The sequence below is a fragment of the Rutilus rutilus genome (genome assembly GCF_951802725.1).
Source record: "Rutilus rutilus genome assembly, chromosome: 1".
In the NCBI taxonomy this organism is placed as follows: Eukaryota; Metazoa; Chordata; class Actinopteri; order Cypriniformes; family Leuciscidae; genus Rutilus; species Rutilus rutilus.
The window spans coordinates 34325351-34346644 of record NC_140209.1 but is presented as its reverse complement, the minus strand read 5'-3'; the positions used below and the strand labels follow the sequence as shown (position 1 = coordinate 34346644).

General features: G+C 37.1%; 2 protein-coding genes across 3 annotated transcripts in view; one reads left to right on the top strand and one right to left on the bottom strand.

The window, feature by feature from the left end:
- Positions 1-9355, top strand: part of unkl (unk like zinc finger) — a 25071-nt gene extending 15716 nt beyond the window's left edge. For both annotated transcript variants that reach the window (XM_084406937.1, XM_084406936.1), the window contains 5 exons: positions 26-118; positions 208-441; positions 2499-2695; positions 3784-4041; positions 4265-9355. In XM_084406937.1, coding sequence (XP_084263063.1) covers positions 26-118; positions 208-441; positions 2499-2695; positions 3784-4041; positions 4265-4420 — 938 coding nt within the window. In that variant the 3' untranslated portion in view covers positions 4421-9355. The remainder of the gene's footprint in view (positions 1-25; positions 119-207; positions 442-2498; positions 2696-3783; positions 4042-4264) is intronic.
- LOC311289154 (dynein axonemal assembly factor 8) lies at positions 6946-21294 on the bottom strand (the record flags this gene model as incomplete). Its single annotated transcript, XM_084406923.1, has 28 exons — positions 6946-9742; positions 12407-12476; positions 12579-12867; positions 13025-13127; positions 13201-13295; positions 13374-13560; positions 13975-14144; positions 14231-14269; positions 14357-14413; positions 14507-14800; positions 15109-15276; positions 15357-15482; positions 15586-15712; positions 15833-15987; positions 16085-16170; positions 17333-17591; positions 17667-17811; positions 17893-18006; positions 18087-18281; positions 18483-18635; positions 18715-18906; positions 18988-19099; positions 19183-19449; positions 19564-19770; positions 20350-20485; positions 20557-20647; positions 20720-20908; positions 21061-21294. The coding sequence occupies 28 exons, from the start codon at positions 21292-21294 to the stop codon at positions 9680-9682; spliced, it is 4323 nt and encodes a 1440-aa protein (XP_084263049.1). The 3' UTR covers positions 6946-9679.

Here is a 21294-nt window from a genome sequence, read left to right as displayed (position 1 = left end):
ATCGCACCACTTTCCTTGCTCTTAGGATCTGCACTTGATCTAAATTTTAGTGACATCAATGTTGCCTCCCTCGACAAAGAGCTAGAGGACCAAGACAACAATGGCCTTGGTTTAACAAGTAAGACTTTATTGTTGTTGTTAGTTTTAGCTTGTACTAGGTACATGATGCAGTTAATATTTAAACACTTTTTTTTTTTTTCACCGTAGGTCAGAGGTTATTAGGAGGCTCTGCTCCTGTCAATATTCCTGGCTCTCTGGCTCGGTCTTCCTCTCTGCATTCCTCGTCGTCTCTATCTGCCTCCCCGCTCAGCTCGCTGTCTCAATCCCTGTCCCAGTCTCTCCTCACTGGAATGGCCTCCCAGCAGAGCCAGCCACAGGCACCACCTGTTAAACCTGAACACGGCCTTCTAGGAACACCAACGTCTACACAGAACTCCTTAGGTAAGCACTGTACGGTTTGGAGATTGTCACATTCAGGATGAAAAGGGACACAAACTACTAGCCAGCAGCCATATCACCCTGTAGCCCAAGACTGGTTGCCCACTGAAGCTAAGCAGGGCTGAGCCTGGTTAGTACCTGGATGGGAGACCTCCTGGGAAAACTAGGTTGCTGCTGGAAGAGGTGTTAGCGAGGCCAGCAGGGGGTGCTCACCCTGTGGTCTGTGTGGGTCCTAATGCCCCAGTATAGTGACGGGGACACGATACTGCCAAAAGAGCACCGTCCTTCGGATGAGACGTAAAACCGAGGTCCTGACTCTCTGTGGTCATTAAAAAATCCCAGGATGTCCTTCGAAAAAGAGTAGGGGTGTAACCCCGGCATCCTGGCTAAATCTGCCCCTTGGCCTCTGTCCTTAATGGCCTCCTAATCATCCTCATACACTGATTGGCTTCATCACTGTCTCCTCTCCACCAGTAAGCTGGTGTGTGGTGGGCGTTCTGGCGCAATATGGCTGCCGTCGCATCATCCAAGTGGATGCTGCACATTGGTGGTGGTTGAGGAGATTGCCCCTTCCATATGTGAAGCGCTTTGAGGTCTCAGAAAAAGCGCTATATAAATGTAACAAATTATTATTATTATTATTACTACAGAAGATTATTAGCTGAATAGTGAATTAATCTGCCATAAAGAGATATACTACACAATATTGTCTCTGTTAGCAGCTGCTTTTTTATATCCACTTTGCAAAAATATTGAATCCCACCACTTTCCTTGCTCTTAGGACACTTGTATATATTTATTTAGTTTTATATATTTCGTTTTCATAAAAATGACTGACCCCAGTAACGGTAGTGTATATTGTTACAAAATATTTCTATTTTAAATTAATGCTGTTCTTTTTAACATTTTATTCATCAAATAATCAAAAAAAAAAATAATCAAAAAAATATTAAGCAGCACAACAGTTTCCTACATTGATAATAAATCATCATATTAGAATGATTTCTGAAGGATCATGTGACACTGAAGACTGAAGTAATGATGCTGAAAATTCAGCTTTACCATCACAGGAGTACATTACATTTTAAATGATATTAAAATAGAAAAACATTATTTTAAATTGTAATAATATTTCACTGTATTTTTTATCAAATAAATGCAGGCTTGATGAGCATGAGAGACTTATTTAAAAAAACATTAAAAATGGTAATGGTTCCAATCTTTTGACTGGTACTGTATGTGTATAAATATATATAATAACTATTTTCTTTTTTAATATACTTTAAAATGTAATTTATTCCTGTGATCAAAGCTGAATTTTCAGCATCATTACTCCAGTCTTCAGTGTCACATGATCCTTCAGAAATCATTCTAATATGATGATTTGCTTCACATTGTTGATTATTTTTATTATCAGTGTGAAAACAGTTCTGCGGCTTAATATATTTGTGGAAACATCAAAATTCTTTGATGAATAGAAAGTTCAAAAGAACTTTTTTTTTTTAAATAGAAATCTATATAAAACATGAATGTGTTTACTGTCACTTCTGATCAATTTATACCTTTATTCCTTCTTGAATAAAATAATTTAAAAATATAATTTCTTAATTTTCGCATGCCATTATGCATTATAAGGGAGGGGAAATCACAAAATATCTGATGATACCACATTAATAAACCAGAAATTGTTTTTACTACAACTTTGAGGAAATGCATTTTGTTACTGACTTTGTGGTCAGCCTGTCCTCAAGTAAAGTATTCATGGGCATTCAAAAAACAAAGTGGGAAAATACTGTTCATCTAAATTACATAAAACTAACTGCTTTAAACAAAACATTGGCAAACCCAACAATAAATCTCTGTTGTTACCCAACAGAATAATAAAAATGTGTAAGTTGTGTAGCAGCCAGCGAAACAGATAAACCATTTATTTGTGTGCACTATGCATCAGGTGGTCCGTGGGCGTGCCATCTGAGACTAAGGCTATTACTTTCCTAAACTTTTAAGTATGATCACAGTCTCATGAATATTTGAGTTTATGTAATAATGTGTTGGCCTAGGTCTGAATGGCGGAGCAGGGAGTATATGGGACTTCATGAGTGGCAGCTTCTCTCCCAGCCCATCTCCAGTGTTCAGCAGCCTTACTTCCAGCACGGTCGGCTCCAGCAGCGCAGACATCGGCCGGCTCCTTCGAGAACTGGATGAAGCCAAGCGCAAGATAAAGCAATGGGAGGATGCCTGGCACCAAGTCAAACAGGTAAAGATGTGCTTGCTTTTTTGTGGGCCTTATGAGATGGGTGATGCTTAAAACAAATGTTTTTGTCTAGCAGCCATTTAGATTCTCCTGTAGAGATTCATGCCTAGTTTTATTGTAGAAAATAAAGTCTGACACTGCTTTACTTTGCTTTGTGATGCCCATTATCTTACAGTGACACCTCAAGCTACTGAGTGCTGCAGTGATGATGTATTTTTGTAGGCCCTGGTTCCCTCTACAAAAACCCAACAGGATTTTTCCATTGGCTCGATTATTACAGAAAATAAGCTCTGTGACCAACAGTTTATGATTCTTACCTGTTTTGTTCATCACGATAATCTTCACAAACGAACGCCACTTTTTTGAATTGTGACGCCTAAATACAATAGCCGGAAGTAAAAAGCTAAACGTAGACTATAAACGAAATAGTCGCATGGCTTCAACATCACCGCCATATAAGGGTTAGTTCACCCAAAAATGGAAAATCATCCCATAATTTACTCACCCTAAAGCCGATGGGTTTTTGCAAGAAAAACATCCATATTTATAACTCCGATGTTGTTTGGCTGAAAGAAGAAAGTCATACACACATAGGATGGCTTGAGGTTGAGTAAATTATGGGATAATATTCCATTTTGGGTGAATTAACCATTTAAGCTTCTGACAAATCTTTCAGTCTTTATTTAAAAACATTTCCCCTGAGTTAGAATAGTTGCCAAGAGCATGATTATAAACACAGTAAGGCTGTAAAAGCAGACCAGTGGGTAAGATGAGTTTACCTGTTCGGTCTGATGATGTTTAATGTCCCCGACATCCGTTAAAGCTTTAAAAACAAAATCACAAAGTATGCATTTGTAAACCTGAAAATATTTAGAGCTTGTGTTCACCACAGACCTTATTTCAGGCATTTGACCAAAAAAACCCTTGACTTTGGGGGCAATGGGACCGGAAGTGAACTCGTTTCCACGTTTTGACCTATAGATATGTGTCATACCTGCAGCACTCCTTTAGCTTGGCAGCTTGAAAAGGTGTAGAATCAATTTAGTCATTCTTATCAGATGGAACGTCTCATTAAAACGCACTTCTCACAGGCCTGTGAAGCGTGGCAGAAAGACGCTCACGAAGCGAAAGAACAAGCTAAATCGGCAGAGGCAGAGCGCCAGCTGGCGGAGCAGAAGCGGGAGGACACCGAGCACAAACTGAAGGAACTGCAAGGAGACTTTGACGTTTTGTGTCGCTCCCCCAACACGCCTCTTCTGCGCAGCTACGGTGAGCTGGACCAGCTCCCTCTACCAAAGCTGCGCTCCATCCAGAGCCAGCTGCGCTCTGACCTAGACCTCATAGACGGGGTAAGAAGGACCAGGTCCCAACACACATAAGTCACCATGTCACATTTACACACACACTCTAAGTAAGACCGTTGTACTCTTCTCGTCAAGTAGACGTAAGCGTGGCTTACGGGGGAAGAGTGGGCAACGCGGTTTAACATCCACATGAGTCAGTCATGCATGACGCACCGCATTGAATCTGTCAGAGTGTGACTGATGTTAACTCTTCTTTTTCTCAACACAGGTAATATATCAGCTTCAGTCAAAGAAATGTATAGTTTGCCAAAAGCATGATCGTTCCATTGTCCTGCAGCCTTGCCAACATTATGTACTTTGTCAGAACTGTGCGTCTGGTAAAACGGAATGTCCTTACTGTAAGACGAAAATATTGAAGTGGTGATGTACAGCTATCCAAGGTACTATTTAATGATTTAGCCCTTTGAAGAACTACTAATACATAATATTATTATTATGCTTACAGTTTCTAAATAGCATTCTTTTTTTGTGTTTCAGTATTTCATATAGTGATTCAATTGATTGTTTTATTGGAATCTTAAGTGGTGTTTGACTGATACAAATCAATTACTTAAATGCAATACCTGTTTTGTACAAGCTAGATTATCCATTTTCATAAAGCATTAAACAATTTCCCCTTAATAACTGCTTTAGGCATTTATAGTCAGTTGGCCCTGATTTGACTGTTAGCAACAAAAATCATCGGCCCGACGCCAATACTGCTACTAGCTGTGTGAAGAGGATTTCTTTGAGGTTTCTTGTTAAAAGCACTTTGTTGACTTGGAAATTTGTCTGAGGGTATTTTTTATTTTGTTTTTTTTAGACATTTTGCTTTAAGCTGCTTTGTAGGTTTTTTTTGTTTAATTTTCTTAGATTTATATATTTTATTTTCCCCAAATATGCTAAAGTATGAAGCTTTTGTGTGTACTGTGAAACATTAATAGAATATTTCATTTTTTTCTTACTGTTAAATCATGGTATAGTGTGTGTATATAACTTGTTAGTTTTCATATAAATTAGTACTAGTTAATATTACATTTATTGTTACTTAAATTTTTCAATCAAATAAGTGCGAACTTTGAATGCATTTTAGGCATAACCAGCAGCTGTAATATCAGTAAGGCACATACTGTATGCTAAGGCATTTAGTAAATCGATTTCTCCGTCTTATAGTAACTATTTAGATATACATTATGTAGTTGTTAGATGAGCACACGTGTTCTGAAGTCCTCAGCGACACAGTAATTATTATTTAAATTTTTTATTTTTTTGGACTTTAGCCTTTCAGATATGTTAGAACATATATCTGATTCCTGGCCACTCCCTCTTAAGTGCCTTGCCTTAAAAACATTCGAAGCATCTGTGAAGAGTTTAGGATTGTAGTACAAATCTCATCCGCTTGTGCAAAGTATGCATCTTTCAGCAGTACCATTTTATCAGAGAGGATTTACCGGCCTAATTCAGTACTGACGTATTTCCGCGAGACTTCACCCTGGTCGGTGCCTGAGCTCTTGAGGTTCAGGCTAAAGAATCGTTCCCTCTTCTTCATTAACGATGGTGCTTTTTGAGTACAGCTTCAGTATCGTTAGAAATGTTGAATCATCCTTAATTTAAATGTGTAGGGATATTCAAATCAGGAAATGTGTGTTTCTTTGAGTGCAAAAACTAAACTGGCTTAGTACATTTCTGTTTATTGAAATGTGTAGAATTGTAGTGCTCTGTAGTGTTTACAGAGGGACATCATTGGTGTTTTTTCGTACCCAAATTCGACAGTGTAATGTGCTTAGGTAATCTAATTGAAATGACCTGCTACTGTGTTATCTGAAACTCTTTTTTTTTTTTTTTTTTTTTGTTCCTTTCATATTTACAGCAACGAGTTTGTGCGGTAAATTGTCAGGTACACAAAGGTGCAAGTTTCTTTTGTCTTTTGAAATCGGGATAAACAGTTTACTTCAAAAGGGATGGTTATTGAGGATCTAATTGTCCAGACCCTCTTTTTTTTTTCGTTCAGCTTCGCGAGGCAAAGACAGTGTATATATGATTTCTATGCTTTCTTTCTTGCATTGTATCTAAATCCACAAGGTCTGTATGTAGCTCATTTTCTTAACATTTGGACTGATTTGTCACTGCATGTGTCAGTGTGTAACTTTTGTTAACCAGCTGAAGCTCTAGATCACACTGCCAAATGTATTGAGCAGACTTATTCCGTCGTTCGGTCTGGCATCGCAGTCGATCGCTCAAAGTATTCAGAAATATTTTTGTGCAGTGCTTCAGATGCATTGACTATGTGCTTCTCTTTTCTAGTTCGATTAGCAAAGACATGTTCTCGTTCGTACAACGGTTGGCGTAGATAGGTTGAAATGGATCAAAGCAGCTCTGGGTGTGATTTTTCTCCAAGTGTTCATGAGCTTTGCAGACGTGTCACTTTGTTGAGTGATTAGTTCCATTATTTGGTTATTGGACCATAGCATAGGGTTTTGTTAAACTATAAAATGTGGTTGAAATGTGTGGGATTTCACACATTTATTTCTCAAATTAAGAGTGCGGTCAAATCAGAGTGTGGACTTTACTCAAACGAACCAAAGTGGTATTGTAGTTTATACTTGTTTCAGAGTTCAATTGAAGTGGTGTACAATTACTATGTCAGTTTTTCAATGTTTAATTTGACAGGACAACTATGCCAACTACTTTTGCTGACAATATTAATGGACTAAATGCCCATTTTTTTGTAGTTTCTACCAAAGACCTTTACTATTCTTTGTTCTCACTTCAATTTTATAACTGCATTTTCATTTGAACATTTTGAGTAAATAGTTAGAAAAATGACCGAACCTAGTACCTTATTTACATTATATGTGCATTCAAAAAAATCCTAATGAATCACAATTCTTTATTAACTAAATAAAAAGATTGTGTTTTTTTTTTTTTTTTTTTTTTTTCTCAGTAGAAACGATAACATAGTATTGAATTGGCTGTAATCTACAGTGAAGGAATGTCATAGTAATGAATGAATATTTGTGTTGATATTCTTAAGTGGCCATATGGATTAGTGCTTATTTGAAAGTATATATTATTTCTTTTTATACAAATAATACTCGTAAAATTCTGAAATCGGTTTTGAAACATTTAGTTGTTGTGCACTACTTGTATGCTGTCAGGAATTTAAAAGAGTATCTCGTAAGGTGCTTTCTTTAGTTTCCATTTGACTGGTGTTTGTTTTTTCTGTCTGTTCTTCAGAATTTGGATATGAAATAAGAAATCTTTTAACTTATTATTATTATTATTATTTTTTTTTAATCTTGAAGTCTATTATTGTATTGTCAAATGTTGTCTAATTTGATTGTGACGTAAAATGGGTCCCTTGCTCATGCTAGTTGAAATGGCTGAGACAGACATTGGGTTACATTTATGAAAACTGTTAAAATATCTACATTTCCTAGCCTTAAACCTCACTTTTTGGCCTAGATACGTTTGCCTGTTATAGTATTGAACAAGTAAAAAAATATAGACCTGCACTTAAATGTCTGATTCACAATCAGTCATTCTGCTTGATAATAATTGTTAAATCTTGGAAGGATCAAATTTGTGCCTTTAATAAAACCACATTGAAAGTATTTTTCATTGAACAAATGGGTTAGCCCAGCTTACGAAATGAGCTGAATTTTAGTGCCTTGGGACATTTTAATCTGTATTTCTCAATGCACAGACTTTCTAAAGACCAGTGTATTAAAATAATGCATAATTACTCTGCCATGCCTTTGAACGTTTCACTTTGAGTAATAAGTGATTCTGAAAGAGAAATATTTATTGATGTTGAAAGTCAGCATGTACAGTGTCTGCTGTCAAATGAACAGTTAAGGTGTTTTGTGATTGTATTCTCTACCAAGGGTGTGTTAAAAGTAGCAGCTCGTCTGAACAGTTTATGAAGCATGACAAAATTAAAGTGGAATTGTTGCAAAAACTAGTCGTGAGTTTGTGAGTTTGGGCTTCCAAATTATTTTTCTGTGTTACTGGTTTGCTTTACAGTGAGTTTTTGTACACAATCTATAATTATGGCAGATATGAATCTTTTAGTCAAATGAATCTAAACCACAGCATGAAAGGTTTTGATTTCACACACATGAAACACCTCTGTCTGCATCAGCCATTTTAATACCAACTGTAATCTAAAATGACCATTTAACATTGATGTAAGACCAGACATCTGTAATTAAAGAAGCACCAAGGACTCTTGTTTAGCAATGTGTAAATTAATGTATTGGACATTTACCATAATGCTCTGCAGTGGAAATAATAATTTCTTTGTTTCTTTTTGCATTCTTGTGGATTTCTTTTGTTCATTTGTTTGTTTTTTCTAATTTTGTTCTCTATCAGTAGTGTGATTTATTGAACCTAAGGTTTTATGCAATCTTGTATATACATATTACATATGAAACTGGTTAAATTTAGCAAACTAGCCAGCCAGGGGGAAAAACCTATTACAATAGTAAACTTTTATAAGAGGCTAAAATAATAATAAAAAAATAAAAAAATTACAGATTTCTTTTTTTGGAACCACTGTTCCCTATAATTAATGTTATGGATAATCGAACATTAAATCCCTGAATATTGAATGTACCATTCAAATTAGATATAAAATGGGTCACTGGAATAACTTGGAGAACAGTTAATCTATAATGATGTAGCACTAGTTTTGTGAATTGCGATACATTACAAATAAATTTATAAGTTAAACAATTGCAGTTTTCAAGTTTGTGTATTTATCCGTGTAACAATTTGATGGAATTATGAGATGTATTTTTCTCAGGGTTTTACAGGAGAACTGTAGAATAGAGAGAGATGTCCAATTTTCAAAGGAAACTGCAACTCACAGATTTATTAGCTCAAAAGTCAAAATGAGGAAAACATTTATATTGCGAGGAAGAAACATATCCCTTATTTTGGTACAGTATGCATCAATATATAGAACAGCTTATATTCTAATTAGTGTTGAAATACTATACAATTTGCTGTCAATATAATATGTTTGTGTATGTGTTGTCAACACAAGACCTTAAAACATTTACTGGGAGTTATGTGTTTAAGTTATGGAGGTTTCTTTATGGAATAGTTGTACGTTTTGATGCCGTATAAGGCCAGAGAGGTTTCTCTTCACTAGAATTACTTAAGATGGTATTATTTATAATGCATAATCTTTCTCTTGTAGTGTATCATTTAAAATTGTTAACACTTGTCTACACTACAGCAGTTATGCAATGGTTTACAGAATTCATGGAATTATTTTTGTCATCATGGGAATTAAATAATTTTTCATCTTTAACTTGGCTCGAGTGTGTTGTCTTATTCCCCTCATGTGCTTCTGAATCATCAGTTGCTGAGTAGACTGATAACTTCTTTATTTTGTTCTAGTGTGGAGTTGGAATCAATTTAAGGGTTACAATATGACTACTCTTGACTTAATATGCAATTTAGGAACATTAAGTGTTTTGTGCACAAGTAAGATTAAAACAATCGTTTCATTTCTTTAACAATGTAAAAAAAAAAAAAAACATGAATGTCAGTAAATCACATTGATGTGGATTATAGAAAATTAAATATTCACCACTAGGTACATATTATGGAATAAATCCTGGTTATTGTGGTGCTATGCGGTGAAGACTGACTCAAGACAGTGATCATCAAACAGGTAACGCAGCAATTTCACTGCCTGCACACAGAAAAGGTTCAGGGAAATCAAATGGGGAAACAGTTAAAAGTACTCTTGAAGGGTAACTCTCGCCAAATTGCAACCTAGGCTATTTTTGTTCATCTACCCGAGTCAAACATTTGTGTAAAAGCATAATTAGAATGGAAACGCCACTTTTAAGATTGACCCTATTTTCGTTCAAAATGCCTTTTGAATGGGAGTGCTTGGGGCACTTCAATGATAGCATCAAAATCGCTATTTTTAAAACACTAAGGAGGCTTGACACAACATGAAACTGCTTGAAGTATCACCAGGGGCTCTACACATGAACTAGAGCATTGAGAACATTGTTTGTCTACACAAAGTTTACTAAAAAGAAAGGTTTTGTACGACAAAAGGCATTTTGACCAAAAACGAAAATACGGTCAATCTTAAAAGTGGCGTTTCCATTCTAATTATGCTTTTACACGAATGTTTGACTCGGGTAGATTAACAAAAATAGCCTAGGTTGCAATTTGGCGAGAGTTACCCTTTAAAAATATTAGTACTTTATTGGCATATATGATTCAATGAACAAACTTCAACATCAGTGGAATCTTTCTATTACACAGTAGCTTCCTTATAGTGGAAAATAGTTCTTTAGATTATTAAAATCTTCATTCGAGGCTTTGGCACCAGGTAGTTATAGGAACTAGCCACCAGGAAGGTCCCCCGAGAACTAACTTTTCAAGGGCCATTTTCCTGGTTACATTCGCACCACCAGTAGGAACTCTGAAGTGACGTAACCCGGCTGACAGCTAATTTAAGCGCGACCATAGCGTAAAGGTTGAGAAGTGCCTGAACTTTGACGTCAGCCCATCGTCACTTTTTTCCATGTTTGTGGAGTATGTATTTAATAATGGCGGGTGTCGGTGTGGAGATGAGAAGAGATGAATCCCAGCTTAGGACCCCAGTAGTATGCCTGATCAAAAGCTGTTCTCGCGATTCTTAATGTAATCAATCAAACTTTAATTCATGTAATAATCTTTTATTTTTATCCTCATTATTTATATAGTTTAAGTGAAAGTAATTGCATTTTTAGGTATGTTTTGCGACATTGTTAATTGTTATTAAGCAATAAAGCATAATATACAGTACCAGTCAAAAGTTTGGAAACACTACTATTTTTAATGCTTTTGCAAGAAGTCTCTTATGCTCATCAAGCCTGCAGTAAAAAAAAAAAAAAAAAAAAAAGTAATATTATGAAATATTATTACAATTTAAAATAATGGTTCTCTTTTTTAATATACTTTAAAATGTAATTTATTTTTGTGATGCAAAGCTGAATTTTCATCAGCAAGTACTCCAGTCTTTGGTGTCTTATGATCCTTCAGAAATCATTCTAATATGATGATTTGATACTCAGTTATTATCAATGATGGAAACAGTTGTGCTGTTTAATATATTTTTTTGGAATACTTTTTTCAGGATTCATTGATGAGTAAAACGTTAAGAGCATTTATTCATAAAAACAGCATTTATTCAAAATAAAAACATTTCTAACAATATAAATCGTTACCATCACCTTTTATCAATTTAACGCATCCTTGTTGAATTAAAGAACTAATTTCTTTAAAAAAAAATAGTTATTGTTCCCAAACTTTTGAACGGTAGTGTATATTGTTACAAAAGATTTCTATTCTAAATAAATACAGTTCTTTTAAACTTTTTATTCATCAAATAATCCTGAAAAAAGTATCTCAGGTTATAAAAAAATATTAAGCAGCACAACTGTTTCCAACATTGATCATAAATCATCATATTAGAATGATTTCTGAAGGATCATAAGACACCAAAGACTGGAGTACTTGCTGATGAAAATTCAGCTTTGCATCACAAAAATAAATTACATTTTAAAGTATATTAAAAAAGAGAACCATTATTTTAAATTGTAATAATATTTCATAATATTACTGTTTTTTTTTTTTTTGTTTTTTTTTTTTTAACTGCAGGCTTGATGAGCATAAGAGACTTCTTTCAAAAGCATTTAAAATAGTAGTGTTTCCAAACTTTTGACTGGTACTGTATATATTTTTTTAATTACAAGCAGGTCATGTCATAATTCTTAAAGTTTTTTTTCTCAAAATATCATAGATGGTGAAAAAAACGTCATCTCTAATCATTTCCGATAGCTGTATGCTATGCTACTATCTAAGCTAACTACAAAAACAAAACAAAAACACTAAGAACGAGAAATGTTTAATTTCATAATCTATAGCTTTGGTTATATACTAGAATATGAAACATATAAGTTAAAAGACATTAATGGTTGTTATAACGTACTTCAAACGACTTATATTATAAAGTGATATCTGATTTGTAACCAGGCACTAAAGCGATTACCCATAAAATGAGCTTTGAAACAATCGGATTGCTTGGGTCCTAAGCTGGGACTCATCTCTTCACCAGACCGGTGTTTCGTATGGCATGCGTTCGGCCAATCAACGTACACGTGCGAACACGTCAAAAAGCGTGTACTTCTTCCACCAATAGTTACAGGAGCTATGAAAACTTTCCTCTGGTGCGAAAGGCCCTATTGAAATGTTCTTTGGGGAACCAAAAATGGTTCTTCATTGGCATTGCTGCAAAAAACATTTTGGAACCTTTGTGTTTAAGAGTGTAAGATAAATGTTACTGTAGACTCACCCCACTTTCAGAGTTTGGGTAAAGAAGTTTCATGGAAACTCTTCTAAAGTCTGGTCTCGCCCTACAAACGCTACAGCAGAAGGAAAATACATAATTGTGTTGAATTACATATGATTTGTATTACAGTCTGCTGTAACCTTTTACATTTTTTTTTTTTCAGCTTTGATTGTACCTCTCAAGAATGATATCAAAGCATGTGACAGCATTGTCTGCCTGCAAAGCAATGATAAGGCAGGGACCCTCAAGTAGAAGTGCTCCACCAGCAGAGGACCTCAGTAACTCAGACATGTGCTGCCTTTGTTTTTCATCTGGTGTGCAGAGCTTTCCAGCCACCAGGTGGCAGCCTGTCCTTAGCAGCCAATGCAGTAGCTCCGAGTACAGAGGAGGCTGACTCTGTTGCAGGAGGTTGGAAGGTATCAGCAAGCAGGTGGTCTGACAAAGAGCACTGCAGACCAAAGGCCCTACTGGCACCAAAACACAAATAAACAACAACCATTCCCATCCTCATTACAAAGGTCAATCGCAGCTAGTAAAACATCTACAGGTTTTGTATTTGTGTCATTGACTCTGTATTCTGATGTGTTGTTAGAGGGGTGAGGAAGAGGAAGAATGCCTTGCCTTGACCAAATCCTGATGAAAATGTGTTCTTGACAGCGGTTCTAAGGGTGTTCAACTGTTCACGGTCCAAACTAGCGTCAGGATCTGAACGCAAACAGGATATCTGAAATAAGACAGAAGAGATGTTTAACTAGAGCACCAATATACTTGTGGCAAGGAAAAAACGGTTACAATACCTTCTCGTGTTTCATAAATGAAGTTTCAGTGCAGCACACCCCCTCTGGAAATACCAGTTTTATGTCTTCTACAGCCTTCCGATAAGATGGAGATCCTGTACAAGAATGTACAAATAGTGTTAGTAAGCTTTGACCGGACTTTAACGTCTGGTTATTTTTGTCAGAGTGCTGACCATAGATGCCATTATGCAGTCTGTCAGAGCCATACTGTGCCCTCCATTGTGTCTGATCTATAGTGCGGGCTTCAACGGGGTCCTCAGGACCCATCAGCTCCAACAGCCTCATTACCGCATTCACTCTCAGTAAACCCAAAGCCAGCGAGGGGCCGGATCTCAAGTACTCCAGCTCCTCGGTGGGATCCTGGACATCAAATAAACATGAGTAAATTTATTTTGTTGACAAATACAAGTTTTTACAGAGAGTATCCATCAGTATATTTTGGTTAACCATAAATGCTTGTCAGTAAATTTGGCAAGACACTTATTTCAAAAACATTACAGGTAATTATAAAAATTCTATTTATGAAGTCCTACTTAAGTGGGTCAAAAAATCTCTCTAAAGTAAAGCTAACTGTATTTAAAATACATTTAAACTAAATTTTTATTTACTTGCAATTAATATGCTATTAAGTGTATAAGCATTACGTTCAGTTTGCACTCGAGTACTAATTACTAATTTAAAAAGTATGCTAAAGTGTACTATTTCACAATGGTCTAGAATAAATGTGATTATTTGCTCTTTTTAGGATATTTAGGAAGAAGAGAACAGAGTGACCTGTTGCTCCGGCGGATGTATCAGTGCATTTGCCATGTTTGAGTCCAGCAGAAGCACGCGCAAGCCCACTAGAGTATATCCATTCTGTTTGATTATGGTGAGAATTTTACCAAAGCTGTGTCTCCAGGCTCCAGGCTTGAACAGAGCAAGTGTCAAAAGTGGCTCTGGGCCTGTAGAGTACAGAGGGAGGCAGCTGAAAGAAAAAGCCATGAAAGACAGCTTCTAAAAGGACATGTTCTGAGAAGACATCACTTACCCACTGTCATGTAACTGTAAAGTGACTGACTTCTGAGACCTGAGGGTTGTCGGAGATTGACAGTCAGTTCCCAGAGTACATGGGAGGGTAAAATAGATTTTGGCTCGGTTCTGTTTCTGTACATACCAGGAGTGTCAATGTGATGAAGTGGTAGAAATTTCAGTGATGGACGACTGCTGTGATCTGAAGATGAAGAAGCTTAAGTTCAGCAAACTGCTTTTGGCACAAAAGTAAAAAGATCATCCCTACCAAACTATTATCTAGTCGAATCCTCACCAGGGACCAATTCTGCCTCGGAGAAGAAGAGGCAGGTCTGTCTGAAAGCTGTCTCGGGAGTAGGGGACATCAATACGTGCAGGTTTCCTGGGTAATTCTGTGGTAAAAGTCTACGTAGGGTGATGAATGCCCTCACCCTCCTCAGAGCCAAGACCAGGGCAGGAGTGGATGTCAAGCTATGCACACTGCTCTGCCACTCTCTGTCCCCGATCTCAAAAGGACTCAACTCTTGTGCCTGCCACTTAGACAGCTTGGACACCCACTTCAATGCCAACAACTCGAATCCATCTAGTCCTGCATGTACAAGAGAAAGTAGATTCAGTAGCCAGAGGCAGAAACGTCCTTACTATAAATTACTCAAACAAGTACACAGGTACATTTGTGAAGGATAGTTTTAGGTCAGGGATGTCCAGTCCTGCTTCTGGAGGTCCAGTTTCCTGCAAAGTTTGGCTCTAACACACCTGCCTGGATGTTTCTAGTGATACCAAAGATCTTGATTAGCTGGTCCAGGTGTTTTTAATTAGGATTGGAGTTAAACTCTGCTGGAAGGTGGCCCTCCGTGAGCAGGATTGGAACTTGTGTTTTAGGTAGAGTCCGTGTACCTGCTGCATCTCCCCTGAGAACTTTATGAAGAAAGCCCATTTCATTCTTCATGATGTTTTGACCAGTCAATGTGAGAATCACCACCTGCTCTACATCTGGCCAAGAGGGATAGGTGTGTTTGGACAGGACGATGTGGCTACACTTTGGTTCTGCCCACATGGGCCCACCTGTAGGATATCATATAAATGAAAAAATACTATTGGGCGGTAATTGAGTAATTTATGAAAATGCATTGTAATGTATGTACCCAGAACATTTTGATGGTTTTTAGAGTAGGGTACAGTGTGAAAGCAGATGTGTGGATCAACAACATCTGTGAATCTTGCACGGATTGATCCAATAAGGCCTTGGGCAGCAAGCTCATTCATACAACCTTCATCAGGCAAAGAAACAGGACATTTCATTCTTGGAGCATCTCTGTACAGCTTCACATACAGTCAATAGCTAGCACGATATGTGCTATCCGGATGCTCTACCTATCGGCAGTCTGGAACAGTGTCGAACTGCACTTTCTCTCCTCATGAGCAGCACAAGACAATTAGAGGACAGCTCAACCTGTTCTCCATCCAGCAACACTGTGGGAGCGTGACAGAACGCTGCAACCTAACGGAGACATACAGCGTTTCCAGACAAATGCAATCAGCATCAATGTCATGGTAGTGTCCCACTCTCACTTTCAATATATCTCTGTACTAGTACAGGCTCACTGTTGGGTTTATTCACCTGCTTGGTGGTGAGACCCAGAGATTGAGCTTGTTTCCTGGTTATCAGTGCCCTTTGAAGTCCCAACAGACTGAACCCTGTCTTTGCACAAGCAGATAGTATATAGCTGTAACAGCATGGTCCAACCACAGGAGACACAATAAGGCATATGTCTGCTGTATGGGGATAAAGGGAAAAGGGGTAGAAAGTTTGACATATAAGATGTAAGACACTGTTACAATGACAAGAGTTTTTATTTTATTTTATAGTCACCTTCAACAGTGGCACATAAAGTTGCTGGAGAAGAGGTGAGAATGTGGGATCTATCTCCTCTGTCACCCTCCTCTGAGTCCTGAATCCTGTTAAGAGCGATAATCAGAGTCAGCAGGTAGTTCAAAGGAATAGTTTGCCCAAACATGTAAATTCAGTCATCATTTAATCATATCATTCCAAACGTGTATGAATTTTCTTTCTTCTACGAAACGCAAGATAGAATGAAAATTTTGAAGAATCTTTCTATCTGTTTTTGTCCATATTATGTAAGTCAACAGAACCCAGAACTATCAAGCTCCAAAAAGTACAATGATAGAGTGAAATGAATCTATACAAATTGGACTTTTGAAGCCAGATGCTCATGTTATATGATGAAATTTAATTTCTTAAAGATATAAAGTCTTTATTCACTCAATTTAAATCAAAATCAGCCAACACACATATAGACTACATCAAATATCAATTGTCTCATAATCACCAAATGTCATGTTTTAGGTTTGTGTCACCATATTCAATGTAATCTGTTGAGTAAAGTTTTGATTTGAGAGTGAATAAAGGCTTAAATTTCGGTCTGTTCATCATACAAAGTGATTATTGCTTCAAAAGACTTAACATATCCGCTAAATCATATGGATTAATTTGACGTTAATTTCATATCCTTTAGAGTTTGATGGTTTTGGCTCCCATTGACTTTCATAATATGGACAAAAGCAGCTGACAGGTTCTTGAAATATCTTTGTGTTTCACATAAGAAAGACAATTAAATGATGAAAGAAAATGAAAACTATATGTATGTATTACTAAATGTATTAAGATACTAAGGGACAGATATACTAAACAGAGCAAATTAGCGTGAATCCCATAAAAGCGTTGATGGGAGTGGAAAGCATTATTAAAGAACAGACGCAGCCGGATCATTTCCATAATGACCAATGCAATCTACCAAGAGCAGTGCAAATTAGTGTCTGGTTTAAGACATGCTTTTTTTTGGGTGGTAAATAATGGCACAAATCCAGTAAATTGATTAGTGCAAACCTTAGTAAATCATCTTGCATGATTCATTTAGAAACTGCAACAAATGCATATGCAATAAGGTCAGTCGCAAAAAGAACTCTGTTCACGCCTTTTCAGTGCAAATTTTGAATGTTCAAATGTCTTTAGTAAATCCTAACAGTAGTTTTTTTAACGCCAAAAGAGTGTTTGCACTGCCGCAAGCTGTTAGTAAATCTAACACTGTAAGATACTAACATTGGGGTGTTTTTTGCTATTCTACCACCAAACCACAAGCAGAGCCCCAGATGCACACGATTGGCAAGACGGGGTGAGTAGAGCAGGGGCTGGTCTTGACTATGATGGTAAAGAGCGTTGATGGATGCTGGATCTGTCCGCCTTGCCAGCTGGGGGTCTGATGGCCCTGTGATCTCCTGCCACACTGAGTTAGCGTGAGGACCCCGGAAAGCCATGATAAGTACTGGCTGTCCCTCGCTATGCATAAGTGACTTGCTGACTAGAAGACAGGATATGCATTAACTCATGCAATTTGTGTACATTTCGCGTAATTATGGTGGGAGATGATTTGTACCTGCAAAGTTTTTCAGTAGCTCTAGGGGTGGGTAGAGGAAACGGATACCACATACATCTAGACTTGATCTGCAAATAAGCTCAAGTGTGTGATGCATTGCCAGTGGGTTAAGCAACAGTGCCCTGCCTATCAGAACAAGTGCCGTCTAAAAGTAAAAAAACATACAATAAGATACTATATTATGTCCGCTGAAAGACAAAATGGCATTTTCTAAAGACTCCTTCACCTCAGTATGACACTCTTGAGAATTTGTGGCTTCTGCCCTTTGACATTTTTGATCTTCGGTTTCCAGAGTTTGCCAGTAGAATCCTGGGATCACACTAAAGGCCTTTTCAACGGCCTGAAACAAAGCGCAGTAAGGATTTAGAAAATAATGTCTAAATAACAGAAAAGAAAATGGAAACATAAATTATAGACAACCTCTATATTTGGGTTGACAGAGATGAAGCAGTCCAGGTAAGATGGGGGCATGTGGACATGTGTAGGATAAGCCTGTTCCTCCAGCAAATTATTAAGCTGAGGTACCCAGAATGCAACAGTCTTCAATGACGTCTGAGCAAAAAACTTGCAAACTCGCTTGTAAAACATGCTCTCGTTCTTTTTGACCTCCTTTATCTATGAGAGAGAAAAAAAAATCAGATTCCAATATAAACTTGAATAATAGTCAATAAAGACATTATTTTTAAATAATGTTTGGCCCCCCACACAGAATCTGTTGTAGTGTTTGTGTACGTAAGTGGGAAATTGCAGAAAGCATTGTAAAATGAGCCAAATATTTAATAAACAAATATGCTGAGGATTATGTTTAGAACTCACCGTGGATTTCCTACAGCCGGTTTGACCATCCTCAAGAGACATGGCACAGATGTACATGGCCAAGCCATCTTCCTTATAAAACTGCTGCAGCCCAGCCACCCAGAAAGGGGCATCGAGCTTGTTACCTTTTCTATTGCAGTTTTTGGGATCAGTCTATCACAAGAACAGGTAACAGATGAAATGTTTTTTCACTGCCAAATTATTGTTATTATTTTTTGTAAATAAGACATACCAAAGACAAGAACCATGCTATGAGTGCATTGTAAACATGTGATTTGATGAAGACTGAATCCACTGTCTGTGCTTTTCTCTGCATTCTTCCAGCCACCACCCCAAGACTGGATAAGGACACAGTCAACAGCAAACACTCCCTCATCTCTAGATCTGCAGGCAGGGTATTCACAGTGGGAAGGTAGGATGCTTCCTAAATGAAGTGAGTACAGCAGTGTTATTTTTATCATCAATTATCAATTATTATTTGATAGAAAAACTGCCAATAACTCACAGGGTCATAAAGAATATCAGTCCTCTCAGCGGCTTCCTCCGTGTTGTTAACAGAACGTTGAGGTCTGAATGTTTGCAAGAACTTCAGATCCTTCTGCCATCTGACTTTATGGCTGTGTTAGTGCATGGTCATACAGTTATTACATTAAGTTATGCATATTCCCGAGAGTGAAGAAAACGTAAGAATACTTCGTACCTTTGTTTGTTTTGAGCAGCTGGAACGTGAGAAGATTGAGAATGTTGTTTATGTTGGTCACATTTTGCAGTAGAACAGCAGACATTGACCTGCTGAATACCAGGTTCACTGCAGCTAGTTTCAAAATCACAAAGCTGGTTTTCCTTTATGATTTTCCCTGAGGGGGTTTTCTGCCTAGCCTCAGCAAAATCTCTCCCAGATATCTCTACCACACTTTGTTTTGACTGTCTGGTGTTTTGGAGTAATAAACTCTTCCCAGCAAATTCTCTAGAAATGAAAAATAAACATGCATTGTAATAAGACGTAGTGGGAGTATCTTTAACTCTACAGTCATTCATTACCTGAAATATAATGAATTATAAGGTTTATGTGATCTCTTACTTTTTCTGCCCATTTGCTTTTGCATTTGTGTTAGTCTTAATGGAGCTTATTTTCTTGTTCATGTTTACAGGACTTATGCCACTGTTACTCTGGCAAATAGCTGATTGCTCTGTTTGAAATTTGTTGTTGTGCAAGTCAATATATATGGTGGGAGAGTCTTGATTGAGTTGTAATTTTGAGGTCTCTTTGAAGTCCTTCATCGGTCGCCTAGTTCATCAGGGAAAAGTCACAGACACATTTAACCTGCAGTACAGAAATTCAGATCTTGGAACATGAATATACACTATTGTTCAAATGTTTATGGTCGGTTTAATGTTTTTGAAAGAAGCTCACCAGGGCTGCATTTATGTGATCAAAAATACAGTGAAAATGGTTATATTGTGAAATATTACACTTTAAAATAACTGTTTTCTATTTCGATGTACTGAAATTTAATGTATTCCAGTGATGATTAAGCTGAATTTTCAACATCATTACTCCAGTCTTCAGGGTCACATGATCCTTAAGAAATAATTCTAATATGCTGATTTGATGCTCAAGAAACATTTATGATTATTATCAATGTTGAAAACGGTGTGGAAACTTGATACATTTTCTTGGGATTTAGTAAGGAACAGCATTTATTTGAAATCTTTTGTAACATTATAAATATCTTTACTGTCGCTTTTGATCGATTTAATACATCATTGCTGAATCAAATTTATATATTTTGTTAAAACATACTGAGCACAAACTTTTGAACAGTAGTGTAATGTCATAATAGCAATAGAGATGACATGACTCTACCTGAGGGATGATTCTTGCATATTATGGGTTTTCGAAGATGAAACATGTGTCTTTATTTCCATCTCATTTACTTTCTTCTCACAAAAAGCAACCAGCTGTTTCATTAAATCATTTTCATGCGTTTCACTGTCGTCGCCTGCAACAAAAAATTATGTTTTTCTCTTGTTCATCTTAGTCTAAATGGATAAAAACAGTCTGCAATCCAACCTTTGTGTGTATTGGGTTGAATTGGTTCGATAAGAGGTTTGTGTTGTTTTATTGTCTGAAGGACTTGGTCGAGATCCCAGGTATCAGGAGGCTGTTGAGATAATAATGTGTTACATACTTTGTAGTTAGCTCTGGTCTAATAATCTGATTATATGCAACTTACTGTCAATGATAAAACAGGGCAGAACGGGGTCTCTATCCATCCAGTCTTGTTTGCTTTCTGTTGCAATGGCACATTGTTTTCTGTTTTATGTGCCACTCTTTCATTCAGTGATCCTTCTGTTTTGTGACCCACAGGAAGCTGAGGATTAGAGTCACCTTTCTGGTCATCATCAGTCCCGGAAGTGAATAGCTGTGATTACAGATTTGTTTAGATGCATGCTTTATGTAAGACAAAATGATCTGAGAAATTATTAGAGATGGTTCTCTCTCTCTCTCTCTCTCTCTCTCTCTCTCTCTCTCTCTCTCACACACACTCACTCACTCACACAGACACACACACACCTCGACTTCTGGCTCTTTCGGTGAAGCACACTCCAGGTTCATCCTGGTCCCTTTCAGCAAGTGAATCCCTGGTGGTCTCTGAAGGACAGATATCTCTTCTTCATCGTCCGACTGCAGTGTGAAATGTTCAGTTGTGTTTGTGTTTATTTCAGATAGTCTACCTTGATTGTAAAGCTTGTGAGATTTAGGATCACAATTCATCTGGACCTCATTGACTTGGTCAGAAATAATCAT